This window comes from Mus pahari, chromosome X (genome assembly GCF_900095145.1).
Source record: "Mus pahari chromosome X, PAHARI_EIJ_v1.1, whole genome shotgun sequence".
Taxonomy (NCBI): Eukaryota; Metazoa; Chordata; class Mammalia; order Rodentia; family Muridae; genus Mus; species Mus pahari.
The window spans coordinates 96,606,761-96,624,296 of record NC_034613.1 but is presented as its reverse complement, the minus strand read 5'-3'; the positions used below and the strand labels follow the sequence as shown (position 1 = coordinate 96,624,296).

The following is a 17,536-nucleotide window of genomic DNA, read 5'->3' as shown; positions in this document are numbered from 1 at the left end:
GTTCAGCTGATAGACTACTTGCCTAGCATGTAATAAGCCCTGGGTTCTATCTTCATCACCACGTAAGTTGGGTGATGTGGTAAACCCCTGTAAAAAGATAAAGCCGGGGGGATCATAATTTCAATATTATCCTTGGCTACGTAGGTTAGCATGTGCTAGATGCCTTGTATAAAAGAAATTTACAAATTTGTAAACCAACAGAAAAACAAAAGCAAATTTCCAAGATTTAAAAAGTAATTGCCTTGAGCATGGAGCCAATGTGACATTCTTCTCTGCTCATGTTATTTTATTTAGTAACTATATAACTATATAACCAAGCACATATTTTTTTTAATAGTGATGTATTAAAAAAAGTCTAAACTCTAATACTGGTTTGCTTTCAACTAAGAATACCTACTATATACCACTTAAATATCCATCAATACTCTAAAACTCTAAGAAGGATAATTAAAGAGTCTATGTAGAAACAATGCTTCGCAGGGCTGCTATACAAATCATTTGAGAAACCAACTGAAAACTTTGACTTGAAAATCTTATTAACATTGTTCAAGGGTTTGGCCTCTGAAATGGGCTAATGGTGCTGTTTCTTTATCCTACTAATATGGTTTCACATTGGGGTTTTTTGGGTGTGTGTGTCGGATTACATGGCCCTTTATTTATTAAGATTTATTTATTTACTATATGTAAATACACTGTAGCTGTCTTCAGACACTTTTTCTTCTTGCTCTGGACCCGCTCGCTTGCTGTGGCTGTCTTCAGACATCCCAGAAGAGGGCGTCAGATCTCATTATGGATGGTTGTGAGCCACCATGTGGGATTTGAACTCAGGACCTCTGGAAGAGCATTCAGTGCTCTTAACTGCCGAGACATCTCTCCAGCCCTCACTTGACCCTTTATTAAAGCACTGTGTGTATTTGCATTGGGAGGGTTCACATTGTTAACCAAGAAAGTGATTAACAAGCAGAGCTTCTTGCATAAAACATTATGAACCATAACATTTAAATTCTTTTTCCTGTTTTGTTTTCTATTTTTGAATAAAGTTTGTAATCCAATGGACATACAAACAAAACTGCACTGAGAAAAACAGTTTCATAAATTAATACGTATTAGGAAGTCAGGGAGATGTCCAGGTCACAGGAAGAGGGAATGGAGTGGCCAGGTATTTTGTACAAGTGCTATGTGACACTTTGAGGTTGCAGGAGAAGGACCTGTGCAGTGACAAAGTGCACTTATACAAATGAATGACGGTACAAAGTCTGAGGATGAAAATAATATTTTCTTTCAAAACACGTTTTTGGCACAGATTAAAAAAAATGAATGTCACAGCAATTTTATTTAAGTCAGTATTATATTTATATATACACATCCCAAGTTCTGCACATCTGACCAAGAAAGAAAATCCTTCTGTTCACTTTTACTCATTCTTAAAGCACTGTTAGAATTGACAGTGGGAGTTATTGAATAGCTAGCTATATAGCATCATTCCTAACTGTATATCTATCATACACAAAGAAGGAATATGTGCTCATTGTTTTGCACACTCAAAAATACTAGCAAATCTGATCTTAGAATTTATTAGTCATTTTTTCCTTCTCCATCATCTTCTGCATCTCCTTTCCTCTTCCCAAAGATTGTCCTTTTCTTCTTTAATTTAGTTACCATCATCTTTATCCTGATTTCCTTTTTTCTTTAATATAAGAATCTTTTTGGGGGGGGAGGAGCTGGAGAGATGGCTCAGTGCTGAAGAGCACTGACTGTTGTTCTAGAGGTCCTGAGTTCAATTCCAGCAACCACATGGTGGCTCACANCCATTTGTAATGGAATCTGATGCCCTCTACTGGTGTGTCTGAAGACAGTGACACTGTACTAACATATATAAAATAAATTTAAAAAAAAATTAAAAGAATCTTTTTTTCTTCCAAATCTGAGCCTGTTTTATTGTTGTCCTCTTATTCTTTTTCCTTTATCTTAATCATTAGACTTCTCCTTTTCTGAGTCTGAGTATTTTTAATCCTCCTGATAAAAAAATCCATCTAAGTGTGTGGTTTGCTGTAGCAGTTCAAAAATAACTTTATAATTTCCCAGTTCCACAAGTCAACAGAGAGCTCCTATACTGTGGTCCTGAAGTTTGGTACTACTGTAATTGTAGTAGGACAGTTTTGGCCATTTCTTTGCAAGGCTTCCACACCTCCAGAAATCATGTTGCTACTAAGTTCTAATTCTCCAAGCATAACCTGGGAATCTGTGCCAATATGTTTATGTTAACTTTCAGAACTGAAGTTATTTAAAAGTCTCATTCAATACTTCAGTTTGCCCATTGACACACAGCAATTATTTTTTTCAAGATTTATTTATTTCATATATGTGGTTATAATGTCGCTGTCTTCAGACACAGCAGAAGATGGTATTGGATGACTATTACAGATTGTGAGCCACCATATCGTTGCTGGGATTTGAACTCAGGACCTCTGGCAGAGCAGTCAGTGCTTTTAACCACTGAGCCATCTCTCCTGCCCAGACACAAAACAATTATTAAGACTAGCTATCATATCTCTTCTAGGCTCTCTTCTTGAGCCCAGTGTTCTGCTTCTGCCAGTCTGCTAGTATTCTCTTCCTTCCCACTTTTCTGCCTTTCATCCTACCCAGAATCCTAAATCATCTTAATGGTTTGAAAATGAATAAAAAGAAATGCAAATATAAACTCCCATTGCCAGTAAATAGGTTTGGAGGAAAAGGAAAAGAATATTAAGTAGAGTCCAGGGAGTGGGAACTCTTAACTTGACTACCTCTATTTTCTTGTCCACACACACATATAGACACCTTTACTGGTTGTTCAGAGACTGAGTCTGCATCATCCCCACCTCCTTTGTAATGAGCATTGTTTAGTATATCATTATCAGAGAACCCTATAATCAGGAACCTCTATTACTACTGATTCTATTTATAATTCTTTAACTTGTGGGAAAGTATAATACTGTATTGGTTTATAATATGTGTAAAATCAGAAAAAGTGGGCTACAAGTTAGTAATAACTGTATTAATGAGCTACATCAATAGATCTTGTGACATCTGTGCTGACTGTTCCAGATAAATAAGTTTTCTGGGTTACTGGATATTTGAATTTCAGATATACATGATATTTTATTGTATTTTACTTTGATGTGTACATAATATATTAAACTAATATAATATTATATATATTATACAGATATATATGTAAACAATAAAATTTATAAGTAAAACATAAGGTCCAGAGATGTCCTCTAGGTATAATAAATAGTTCCTGTATTCAATTTTTATCAAATCACTGTCCTTTCCTTAATATTTTTTAAGTTTAGTGGTATATATTTTGTAATGTAAGAATACCTCATTCCTATGCAGTTTTAAATTGAAAATCTGGAAACATATTTTAGATGTTTGTATTTATGAAATTCACCTTTTAGGAAATTATGTTTATCCAAAAACTATTTCAGATCCTGCTTGTCCAGTTGAAGAAAGTCAGTGTGAGTTTACAATTCCCACTATGTTATGTGAAGTAAAAGGGAACATTACAGTTTCTGGAACCATTTTTTTAATTGAAAAGATGATGAAAGTAGGATAGCTGATGGATGACTGTTCCAGGAAGTCACTTTATATGGGATATTGGAAGAAGAATACATTTGAGATCAAGAAGAATTCACCTAGGAATCATTGCTACTTGCTGACATGATATTTTTCCCAAAGTTATTATTTTTACATAATTTACATAATTTAAAAAGTTACATCTACTAAAATAGCTATAATATATACAGAATAGTCTTGCAGAATCTAGTACAGACAGTATTACAGCAACATTAATGTTGTATCTATACATTGTGTAAACACTGAAAATTGGATAATTTATGAGGTTTTCTAAAGTACATCATTAAAAATTTACAAAAATAAACCTTACATCACTTATGTGCAAGACTGGTTTATTTAAAAATTTCATTTACTCATTTATTTTGTTTAATTCTTAAGAGATTATAGTATTTTAGTAGTTTATCATATGATATACATTTTTGAATATAAAATTTCATAATCACATTTGGACTGCAATATTTTTATTGTGTATTTTAAGAAGAACCATGATTCAGGGGAATTATACTAAGGTAATTATAATAAATTACTCATATAGAAGAGTGTATTTTATAATTAAGTCCTAAATGCCAACCTATTGTATTACTTTTATTCATAACTTTTTATGTTTATAAAGGTAATGCATATTCATTGTATAAAACTTTTTAAGTAGAAAAAAATTGCAAAAGAGGTAAATGACTACCATAAATTAACAACAAAGCAAAACAAAGGCATTGTGTAATCAAGTTACTGTATTTATAGAAAATTGCTCTTACAAATCAGTTTAAAAGGGTAAATACCCCAATATAAAAATAGATATATATAATGCATGATAAGGGCTATCAAAATAATATAGTAACTATAAAAATCTAATCAAAATATTTACCTTTTATCAGTTCTCAGAGTAGTAAAAACTACAGGAGATTCAAACTGGAGGTTTGAGGTAAACAAAATTTTGGTCTGTTGGATGGCACTTAGAAAACACAGATTTTAGCAATTTCTCTTCTAGTATTGCATGACAAGGAACCACTAACACAAAAATATATGCAAAATAAGGTATATGTAAATAATGAATATTTCTGAAAATATTATAAATAGTAGTATGAAATAAATCATGTTATTGTGTATATCTATACAATAGAGGTCATTAAACCTGACAGTTATGTATGCATGTTTGATTAATAATACAGTGAGCATTTTCTAATGAGTTAAAGAGCTGACCTTTAGTATGCTTTCATTTTTTGATATTATAAAGGAAATGTATAATGAATATGATTAGTTATAAACTTCATCTATATCTGTGCCAATATTTCAATAGTTATTAGCATATAGTAATTGTGCATAATGATGAATTGCACCATGGCATTTTTATATATGTATATACTTTATCATTCACCTTCTATTACTCTCCCCTGTTCACCTCCATTCCTGATGATCCCCCTTTCTCTTTCCACTTCTATCTTCATCTCCTTTTCCAATTTCTTTCAGTGTGCAGTGTGTCCTCTGACTCTCTTTTTTTAATTGTTTTTGATGACTGTAAGTTTCATTGGGGCTGTTTTCAGGATACTAGGTAAAGAATTATTTTCAGGAACATGGGCTCATTACTATAAGCTATGCCACTAAAGAAAAAAATGTGTTTTCCTTATCCTAGAAGCTATTAATTGCCTATAGATCTGCAGGGATAGTTGGCACCTGGTACACCCTCTCCATGGCTGTTATTTTCTGCTTATAGGTTGGGGAATAAGGGGTGGCCTTAAGTCAGTTAAGTGGGTAACCAACTATTCTGATCAGATATGAGTCCTGCAATACAGGAAGGACTCTACTGCTGGTAGTCAAAGTCCTGTGGTTGGGGCAGCTGCTGCTGTAATTTTGCAAAATGGATACTATGTCTTCATGAAATTGCTGTCTAAATAACTATGTTTATGCTCAGATTGCTGCTCCCATCATTTTGTTTAGAGAAGCCCCTGTTTGCTGTGGGCAGAGGTTAATGCAGAGACTTATAACTGGCCAGAATATAATTGTGTTTTAAGATGTATTCCTAGAATATTATTTAATGAATCAAAGGATATAAACAATTTTAGAATTCTTAAATATTTTTTTTTACAATTCTCAGTATTAATTTGATGGATCTTATGGCAGAGAGGAGTAGTAATATGTTCTTATTAGTATTCTCAGGTTGCTAGTCTTTAAACATGTTTGCTCTTATTCTTTGGTTACTTTGTCTTTTATTTGATCTCCTTTTGCTTGTGTGTAGGCTTTGTTTCTATAAGAATGTGATATATCATTTAGAAATGGTTTCTCTAGGCTTGTTGTTAACTTTTTCATATTGCCTTTTTTTTTTTATCTTTTCAGACGTGGGTTGGCAATAAGCGAAGAAAAATGAGTAGTAAAAGCTGTGAATTGGGAGCAGCAGGAACTGTGTCAGGCACCTCATTGGCAGCACAAGACATTACAGTCAGAAATGTGGTTAATATTGCCCGCCCTTCAAGCCAGCAATCTTCTTGGACTTCTGCCAATAATGATGTCATTGTAACTGGTATATACAGTCCAGTAAGCTCATCAAGTAAGCAAGGCCCTACAAAGCATACAAATACACAAGTTACAGAAGCACATAAAATTCCTATTCAGAAGGCAGCCAGTAAAAATGACACTGAATTACAATTGCACATTCCTGTTCAAAGACAAGTAGCACACTGTAAAAATGCTTCTGTGCTCCTAGGGGAAAAGACAATTATTTTGTCAAGACAGACAAGTGTACTAAATGCTGGAAACTCAGTGTACAATCACACAAAGAAAAGCTATGGAAGTTCTCCGGTGCAAGCTTCTGAAATGACAGTACCTCAAAAGCCATCTGTGTGCCAGCGACCTTGCAAGATTGAACCAGTTGGGATTCAAAGGTCATATAAACCTGAACATGCAAGTCTGGCATCACATAACTTATGTGGGCAAAAGCCAACCATTAGAGACCCTTGCTGTAGAACACAAAACTTGGAAATTCGTGAAGTGTTTTCATTGGCAGTCAGTGATTACCCTCAGAGAATTCTGGGAGGAAACACCACACAGAAGCCAGGCTCAGCAGAAGGAACTTGTTTGTCCATTGCAATGGAGACTGGAGATGCAGAGGATGAATATGCCAGAGAAGAAGAGCTGGCATCAATGGGAGCACAAATAACAAGCTACTCAAGGTTTTATGAAAGTGGCAATTCCCTTCGAGCTGAGAACCAAAGTACAACTTTGCCTGGACCAGGAAGAAACCTGCCAAATTCACAAATGGTGAATATTAGAGATTTGTCAGACAATGTACTGTATCAAAATAGAGACTACCATTTGACACCACGGACCTCATTGCATACAGCATCTAGTACTATGTACAGTAATACTAATCCATCACGGAGTAATTTTTCTCCACATTTTGTATCATCAAACCAACTGAGGTTATCACAAAACCAAAACAATTACCAGGTAGGTATAAATTTATTTTATGAAGATTTTTATAAGCGTGCTCGTTTTAAAAACGATGGTTGTGTACAATTATACTCTAAGTCACAATTCATATTTTGAAATAATTTGAGACTTTTATTTGAAAATGTTGGATTGTAGCCAACACCTAGAAGAATGGTATGTTTTCTTTATCAAGTTTTCAAATGATTAGGATTTTTAAAAATAAAAGGAATATAGACATTTAATAAAATTTGTCTGACATAAAAAATGGTTCACAACATGGTACTTTATAGGAAGCATAAAATTTCCCACATCTAAAATAAGATTATATTGGTTATATACCCAATTGCCTTCCTTGGATACATAGGTAGGCAGGTGATTCAGCACTCTAGATATTAATGGCTGCAAACTTAACAGCTTGGATGGTTTAGCCAACTCATTTGTCTAAAAATAGATGACTGATTAAAATGTTAAACTGAGCATTAATCAAATAATCGCTTGTATGATGCTTATTGGGAAAAGATATATCCTGTGTAAGACTTTTAAGAAACATTAGACTGGGAACCAAAGAGTATTTATTTCTTTACTGTTTTGCATATTTAATTGTTTGGGTATGTTTCAAATAATCTCATTTATAAAAGTTATTATATATCTACATATTTACCTATATCTATCGCTCTTTCTTTCTCTCCCTCCCAGAGAGAGAGAAAGAGAGAGAGAGAGAGAGAGAGAGAGAGAGAGAGAGAGAGAGAGAGAGAGAGAGAGCACAAGCACAAGCGCAAGCGCCACCAGCGCAAGCGCAAAAGAGCGAACACTGTAGCTGTCTTCAGACATACCAGAAGAGGGCAGCAGATCCCATTACAGATGGTTGTTAGCCACCATGTGGTTATTGACAGTTGAACTCAGGACCTCTGGAAGACAAGTGCTCTTAACCTCTGAGCCATCTCACCGGCCTCCTCAAATAATCTCTTTAACTGTGAACTATAAGTCTATGTCTGAACCTTCCTTAAGGTCTACTCCTTAAAAGGGAAAAAAAAAAACAACAAAAACAAAGACTTTGAGAATTTGAATAATAGGATGTGGATATTTGCTACATTTTCTTGCTACTAGCTACACATCCATATCTGTTCAACCACAGTACTGAAGGATAGATGCTTCCAGGATTTTCGGATTTTAACACACAATTTTCTCCTAGCTCCCTCTCTCTATAGTTTTATGATTCAAAATGAAAACAGTGGCTGATTGTAGTGGTATATACCAGTAGTCACTACAAGCTCCTGGCCATCCTAATTCACATAACAAATTCTAGGTCAGCCTGGGCTACATAGTGAGTCCCTGTCTCAAAACAGAAATAATAGAGACCGTAAGGGTAGGGGAAAAAATTAAAAACACTATGATGTCGTACTGAAAGTACATCCCTCCAGCCCGCGTGCTCAGCTGTCCCACTTTTGGATAGCTGAAGTTCCAGTTCATAGAGAAAGAGACCCCCAGACATCTGCAGACACATTACAGTAATAAAAAATTCAATCAAATTAAGTCTGGCTCTTGTTCATAGAAGAGAGTAGGGATTGGGCCAAAACTGCTTTCATGCCAGGTCACACTAAAAAACAGTTCTAAAAGTGGTCAATAAAAATACCATACATTTTACAACCACTTAGTCATTTGTTTAGTTGCCGTAGGTTTTGAAAGGTTTTCGGAGCTGCCACAATGCTGGTTTGTCCTTCACTACTTGCTTTTCATTTTGTTTTGACATAGAGACCCAATATAATGCTGGCTTGGAACTGCCTATATAAGCTTACCTCAGTTTTGTAATCCTCCTGCCTCAGACTCCCAAGTTCCAGTTATGTGCTCTGACCTCCATCCCATTAGTTGCTTACTTAATATTTTCTAGAGCTTCCTAGCTCTTATTGTTGCTAACTTCAATCTGCCATTTGTTTTCAAAATATAGTTACTACATGAGAGCACATAAGGTTAGTTTAACAAGCAGCCATGGTGTTCAAAATAAAACAACAAAACAAAAACCCCATATTTTGCTTCAAGGAAGTGTTGTATGCGAAAGGAAAGATATGGTAAAAACGCTAGTACAACCCTCCAAAGATGGTAGTTTACTAACAAAATATGGATGTTCCATTGTTTCATGGAGTTCTGATATGCCGCTAGCCATGTTACAAAATTACTTATTTCATTTATAAAATGGTATTGAAAACTTAATGCTACCATTTAGTAGGTATAGTTTCAGAAATTAGTAATAAACATTTATATTTTCTCAAATGTCTTTTTACATGAGCAAGATTAGATAATAAAACATTCTGGAAGGTTTCATTTCAAATTTGTACTTGGATACTGCCACATGCTTTTGAACCAGAAAAAAAAATCTTTCCAGATAAAATTTATATCATTTTGCTTATAATGTTGTAATATTTTACAGTCAGTATTTCAAGAATTGGGAATAAAATGAGTTTTTTAATGTTATATCTGAGGACCTTTTCTGATTTCATTTACACATCATAGAATTCCAAGTTTCTTATCCTTTATTTTGATAACTCATAAAATTTAACCACTAAAATTATGTAGAAATAACTCAAAATAGCATCTTGGTTCTGAATTGCAAGAATTTTGATAGGCTTATAACTATTCCTAAGCATCATTCTATTATCACTTAATGGAAAAAAAGATTTCTATATCTAAAGCATATTAGTTGCTTATCCAAAAATGATAATATTAAAAAATAATTTGTAGCCGGGCAGTGGTGGCACACGCCTTTAATCCCAGCACTTGGGAGGCAGAGGCAGGCAGATTTCTGAGTTCGAGGCCAGCCTGGTCTACAGAGTGAGTTCCAGGACAGCCAAGACTACACAGAGAAACCCTGTCTCGAAAAAACAAACAAATAAAAAATAAATAAATAAATAAATAAATAAATAAATAAATAAATAAATAATTTGTAAAGCTAATCTATTTCTCAGAGCCCTGATAGAGACTGGGTAGGGAAAAGAGTGGAAAAAAATTGATATGTGCGTCACATCATTTCTTTTTCGTTTCCAAGCAACCCACACTCAAAAGGACAAATACCTAATGATCTTTCTCATCCTGTTTCCTAGCCTCTAACTGTTGAATATGTGCATTGAGGAGGGCACAAGCATTGGATAAACTAGGAAGCTCCAAAGTCCTCATGAGACTGGGAAAAGTGGGTCTTAAGGAAGGGAGTGAGGAGATAATAGAGTAAAATGAAAGGCAGAATACTGGTGTGAAAGCCTATGGTAGGGCAAAGGGAAGGTAGGAAGAGGGGAAGGAGTGGGTAGGATAATGAAAATGAAGTATGTCTAAAGTACCTTATGGGAACTGTTAATCTGTTTTTTTGTGAGCTGATTTTATATGTGTGTGTGTGTGTGTGTGTGTGTGTGTGTGTGAGTATGTATAATATATAAATATTATATTTATATATAATTTAATATGTATATATTGTACATATTAAATTATATATAAATATAATATATTTAATATTTTTAAAGTAAAATGTTCTTTTCAACCAGAAGAAATTTCCTCTCCTGTCCCCATGTTCTTACTTTATAAAAGCATCTTTTGCATCTTGCCATTCTTAGCTTTTTGTAGTGTCAGAAAGTTGTAGCCAAGTGAGCAGTGAAGGCTGTAATCAATTCAATTAATTCGAAAATATTTATTGACTTCCTGTCACATCCCCAGCAATATTCTCATGTTACACACCTCATAACCTAAAAATAAAAAAATAAAAACTAGTGAACTCTGACAATTAAGCATTATTACTGGCAGGCATTGGTGCTTGTGTCATACCAGAACAACTGAAGGAAAGCTAAATCACTGATTTATGAATTTCTTACTGTTGACAGTTATTGCCTAATTGTTTCAGTTAGTCAAGTCACATTTAATGAAATGCTAATTAATAAAAATTCAATTTCCTTAACTCACATAAAATAAAACATATTTCAGTATGTAGCTTCAGTGGTTTGAAATTTTAAAAATAGGGTATCCATCATGTGTGTAGAATTCTTTATAGATGTCATAGTTAGGTTTCTATTGCTGTGCTAAAGACCATGGCACAAAGCACCTCAGGGAAGAAAGAGTTTATTTGACTTACACTTCCATATCACAATCTATCACTAGGAAAAGTCAGGGCAGGAGCTCCAGCAAGAACCTAGAACCTGAAGCAGAGACCATGGAGGATACTGCTTATTGGCTTGCTCAGTTTGCTTTGCTAAATACAGTACAACCACCTGCCCATTGATGGCATCACCCACAATGCACAGTTTGCTTTCTTAAATACTCTAGGACCATCTACCCATTGATGGCATTGCCCACAGTGGGTTACACTCTCCTACACCAAAAATTAATCCAGAAAATGTCCTATAGGCTTGCCTACAGACAAATCTTAGGGAGGTATTTTCTCATCTGAGGTTCTCTTTTCTCAGATGAGTCTAGCTTCTGTCAAGTTGACAAAATTAGCACAACTGACCCTTTGTCAACTTGACACAAAAACACATCACTATTAAACTATAAGATTTTCTTTCTTGTTTGTCTCCCAAATGTCATGTTACTATTAATATTACAAAACAAAACATCAAATAACTTTAAAAGTTCCACAGTCTTGAAAAACTGCAACAATTTAAAAGCCAACTTCTCTTTGAAAACTCAATGTCTCTTTAAAATTTCAAAGTTGCTAAAATATTCAAGGTCTCATAACTGTGGATTCCCATAAAATAAGAAAACAGTCTAAATTCTTTATTGCTTCAAGAAGGAAGAGCAAATGTATAGTCAAAATTAAAAGCAAAACTGACATCCAGCAGTGTTAATCAAATACTGTAGCTGAATGACCCACAGCTAGGATTCTCTCATGGTCTTCTGGACTCCACAGACCTGGGGGCAATTCCACTTCTTTGTCTCTGCCATCCATAACACACATAGATCATTTCACAGTCTCAAGTTGGCTCCATTCTAAAGCTGTTGCTGTCCTTGGGGGTCATCCCATGGCACTGGCATCTCCAAAATGCTGCAGCCTCCACATGCTGCACCTTGACAAAGGAACTCTCAGGCTTTCTTCAGGGACTTCAGACCTATTTACTTGGTGCCAATCCTCAGCCATTTCCTATAAGCCCTTCAATCCTGGAGTCTCAACTACAACAGAGGATTTACCTTCACCAGTGGCCTCTCCTGGCCTTTCATAGTGCCAAATTCCAGTGCTTTTCAGGACCCCTTCATGCCTTCAAATCCAGTCCCATGTTATACTGGATTATACAATGCTTATATATTATTAAGTTTGGCTGCCAACACGAGAGACAACCTTGTTCCCCTCTGGACCACAGCTTCCACGCACTGAACCTGAGAGAAGATTCCCCAAAGATTTTTGCCTCAATGATGCTGGGCTTTTATTAATTATAGTTAATCTCTCAGCCTGATTATCTCAGGAGGGCAAAGGTTTCATTGTAGTGGTGCTGGTCTCTTCTTAATCATAACTGACTTTCATGCCCAGCTGACCAAAGCCCATGTATTTTGTTTCAAGTTCTCTCTTGAGCAGCCTAGATCTAGTCTTTGTTGGGTTCTTAAAACTTTACCCTAAAACGTAACAAGCCAGGCTTCCATTTTCTGCATCTTTTTCAGCATTATCACAGTTATCACAGAACAGCTCATTAAGCTCTGGGTAATCAATGGCTTTTCCAGCCCACTGTCACAAACCACATCATGGTCTTCCTAAGAATGGCATGGTCAGGTCTGTCACAGTAATACCCCATTAGAAAACACCACAACCGAAGCAACTTGGGGAAGAAAAGGTTTGTTTGGTTTAGACGTCCACATCCCAATCCATCATTGAGGGAATTTGGGCCAGGAATACAAGCTGGAACCTGGAGTGGAGGCAGGAAGTGACTTTGGTTTGAAATCTGTGTCTTCTGGCTAAAGTAAGTTGCCTACTGACTTGCTCTCCGTGGTTTACTTTCTTAGAGAACTCAGAACCACTTGCCCATAAGTGGCATTACCCATAGTGATCTGGGCCCTCCCATACCAACAATTAATCAAGAAAATACCCCATAGTCTTGCACACAGGACAATCTTTTGGTGACCTTTTCTTTTTTAATTATTTTGTTTTTTTCCACCTTTTTAAATTAGATATTTTATTTACATTTCAAATGCTATCTCAAAAGTTCCCTATACCCTCCCCCAGCCCTGCTCCCCTACCCATCCACTCCCACTTCTTGGCCCTGGCATGCCCCTGTACTGGGACATATAAAGTTTGCAAGACCAAGGGGACTCTTTCCAATGATGGCTGAATAGGCCATCTTCTGCTACATAGTACTACTCAGCTATTAAAAATAATGAATTTATGAAATTCTTGGGCAAATGGATGTATCTGGAGGATATCATCCTTAGTGAGGTAACCCAATCACAAAAGAAGTCACTTGATATGCACTCACTGATAAGCAGATATTAGCCCAGAATCTTAGAATACCCAAGATACAATCTCCAAAACACAAGAAAACCAAGAACAAGGAAGACCAATGTGTGGATACTTCATTCCTCCTTAGAATAGGGAATATAATACCCTTGAAAGGATGTAGGTACAGAGACAAAGTTTGGAGCTAAAATGAAAGGATGGACTATTCAGAGACTACCCCATCCAGGGATCCATCCCATCATCAGACACCAAATCCAGACATTATTGCATATGCTAGCAAGATTTTGCTGAAGGGACCCTGATATAGCTGTCTCTTGTAAGGCTGTGCCAGTGCCTGGCAAACACAGAAGTGGATGGGAGACCTTTTCTCAGCTGAACTCTCTACTTTTCAGATGACTAGCCTGGGTCACCTTGACAAACCATTAACAGAACAACTAAATTACTTTTGGAATCAAGTTAATGCTTTTGATGTGTGATTCCTGTATGAACTTTCATACGACCTAAATTCTCTAAAAGGAAACAAACTTCAAAAATTAACCATATACATGGCTTCTGAATGTACACCCATTAAAAGTAATAAGTATCTAATGTATAATTAATATATTGATATACATCATCAGCTTCAAACATAAGTATAGTTTTACATGAAACGTGTTACATTTGGATTCACTATGCTCAACCACACAAGCAATGTAGTTCTCATTTGCATTTAAGCAATTGTGTTATTTTTTTAAAAAAATACATCCATTTTTAGCCATAAGACAGATTTCAAACTAACGGCATTTCCTTGTATTAAACTTGTAATTCTTGGTTGAATTAAATAGGTTGGCCTGTCTAGGAAGTAGCTTTATGATAGTCATTTTAAAAGGTCATTGTCATCTCTCAAGCATCCAATTATTTTTGTCTCTTATATAAGGTCTGTGTTTGAGTATATGTATTTATTTATTTATTTTTTTTTACATTTCTCTTCTGCATTCCTACGTCCTCTTTCTTACTTTCTAGCCTGGGTTGCCTCTTATACAAATTCATATAAAAGTCCCTACTTCTTATACATGGACAGTCATATTAAACTTCCTAATATATAAAAATACAGTTCTGACACATAACAGGTATACCACAGAAATTTCAATAGCTCCATACTTTCCACAGAATTACATAGAAGTGTACATGGCACTCCTCACTTCCACCACATGACTTCAGCCGACCACAGCAGTGCTAGATGAACTGACAGTTCCTCAGATACATCTGTGCTTTCATACCACAGCAGTGCTATGAGTCTTTTTCCCTGGAATGTCTTTTTTATTTTTATCAAAATTCTACTCACTTTTTAAGATTCAGCTGCAATATCAACCCACAAGTGGGTGTAATTTCGCCATACTTTGAACTCCTATTACTTTATTAATTGGACATCCACTGTAATTCTTATTATAGTTGTCTTTGTATTAAAATCTTTTGTGTACCTGTCTTATCTCTTCCTTTCAAATCATAGTTCTTGCCCTCCAGGAAATTAGGTTTTACCTATCTTTTTATTTCCTGTAACGGCTAAAACGGCATCTCATATAGGAGAGATACCTGATAGACATTTGAACAGAATTTAAATTAGAAACCTTGAAAAGTTATATCTACTTATTTTAATAATGTTCAATTTGTCAAAAAGTTTTTGAAGTCTTTTACAATTGTTTTAAGAACCTGTGGGATTCTTTTAAATGCTTTTACTGATGACAAATCATCACTAAAATTTGATTTTAGAAAATAGAATTCATTCTGAGCCACATTTAGTGAATAGTATGAATGTTTAATCTAGGCTGTATTTTTTAGTTACAATAAAAGGTGTGTGAGTAATGAGACAGAATCTCTGGATAAGGCGTGAACTGACATTTCCAAGTTTCCCAAATGCTTTCAACAATGACAACATTATTGTAATGAGTTTATAATATCATTAATTTTCTAGTTTGAAATACAGAACACTTATTTAGCTGTGTAAGTTCTGAAATGTTTGTGAGATCCACCTTGTAGATTTATTTAATAATTTTCTAAATCAGGTTGTTTATATGTAAAGTTAAACTAACTGTCCATTTCATTTTAGTACTATGTTTTATGGGTTCTAGTGCATGAGAATCCTGTCTTTCAATCTTACACCAAAAAAGACTCCTAAAAGTCAAAGGAATGTTTATTTGTAATATTAGTCAATTTTATTTTTATATGATCTAGCTATTCTGGCTAGCTGTTCTATGAATTGAACTAGAAATATAAGGAATTAAAGAATACATTACAGTAGATGTTAGTTGAATAGAAAATTTTAGTATTATTTAACATTTTAGTAGATGATGGTTTAGGATTCTGTTTTATCCATAATTCTTTGCTGTACCATACTTGTTTTCTAGAGGTTCTGCATAGCTACTTTTGAGTTATTCTCACTAATAAGAATATCTGAAGTGATTATTCAAAATAATTATATATCTCTATTTGTATGGAGTACATGATGTAATTATTTCAGTTGATTTGTCATATTTATTTCTAAAATAAAAAATCAATTATTCATACTCTGCCATGACCTTCTGCATGTTAATAAAATACTTTTACTTATGTTAAGTCAAGTTTTCATGTCCGTTATACAGATAATTGAAATAAGTGTATTCTTAACTCTGATCATTACTCTCTTCCATTTGTAAACGTTAAAAATCTCTCAAAAATTGGAGACAGTATTAGAAAATATTTGCTGGGATATGAAATACTTTTATACTATGGACGATGTATGTATCTATTCATGACTGCAACATTGCAGAACTTCATTATCAATACTAAACACTGGACTGCAACCCAAAAAGAACAGGTTTTACCTGACATACTCTTTATCTAGAGAATCTTTATATAGAGATGATGGAGCTTAAAACTTCATCTTTGCTACCTTTTACAGTTATGTATTGTTTATACAAAAGAATCATCCTTCAAATCATTGGTCTTAAAATCTGTATTTATCACTTTGTGATAAGGAGGAAGGCATATCAAGATAGTGATCTAATGAGGACACAATTTAGAAAAAACAGTTTTTCAGTGATTTGTACTGAATCCCTAAGATTACTTAATTCCTAAAATATTGATATATCTTAATACATATTGAGAAGGTACCTATAATAATATTTATATTAGTAAGTACTTTGTGTTCAAAATAAATACTGCTAATGCAGTTCATTTATAGCATCTTCTCTTGTTTTGTGATGATATGCTATTTAAAAATTCTTTTCTCTTAATCCACAGAGCATTAAAAATAATTTTATTTTTTACATACTTTCATATCCCTTACAGGTCCTAACAAGCTTTTTTTGTTTTAACTTCTGGAAGATTCTACACCATTTCTAATTATTTTTTTCTATAAGGGAAGGCTCTTTAAATAAGTAAGGAATGGATGCCTTCGATTTGGACTATATTCTAAATGCATGTCTATTTTTCTTCACATCATATACAAGGTTTGTTTTTAGTGTTGATCAACATTACAAGCAATGTTAATACAAACTAAGATTCCATTTGTTGTTTTTACAGATTTCAGGAAACCTTTCTGTGCCTTGGATTACAGGGTGTTCTAGGAAAAGAGCAGTAAGTAATGAGCTTCCTGTCATATTCATAGTGGGAATATCACTGAAATTTTTAAATGATTTTTATAGAACTAATAAAAACCTAGCTTTGGTAAAACTGAATTGGCTCAAAACACGTATTTCTAGATCATAATATCTAATCTTCAAAGGCAACCTTAATTCCTGAAATCAATATACTGAGTAATCTGTGGGCAGGACTTTCTGTTTAAAAACAAATTTAGGTTTTTATTTGCAAGTTTTTTTTTAAATACTGCACCTTATAAAAAAGAAACATTTAAGTAAAAATGAAAAGAAAATAGATTCATAACCAAAAGAAAACTTTTAAAGTAACTCACAAAATATCTTAGTTTTCTCTTTCACTGATCATACAACTTAATTTTAACAGACAATAAATATTCACTCATATACCTCACCACTCTTATTACAATTCAGCATTTTAGAAGTGATATGTAGTTACTGTTTATAACTACTCTAAGTTCTTTACTGT

General features: G+C 34.3%; 1 protein-coding gene across 2 annotated transcripts in view; it reads left to right on the top strand.

The window, feature by feature from the left end:
* Positions 1-17,536, top strand: part of Hdx (highly divergent homeobox) — a 115,133-nt gene that overhangs the window by 26,742 nt on the left and 70,855 nt on the right. For both annotated transcript variants that reach the window (XM_021188213.2, XM_021188212.2), the window contains 2 exons: positions 5,950-7,059; positions 16,997-17,050. In XM_021188213.2, coding sequence (XP_021043872.1) covers positions 5,977-7,059; positions 16,997-17,050 — 1,137 coding nt within the window. In that variant the 5' untranslated portion in view covers positions 5,950-5,976. The remainder of the gene's footprint in view (positions 1-5,949; positions 7,060-16,996; positions 17,051-17,536) is intronic.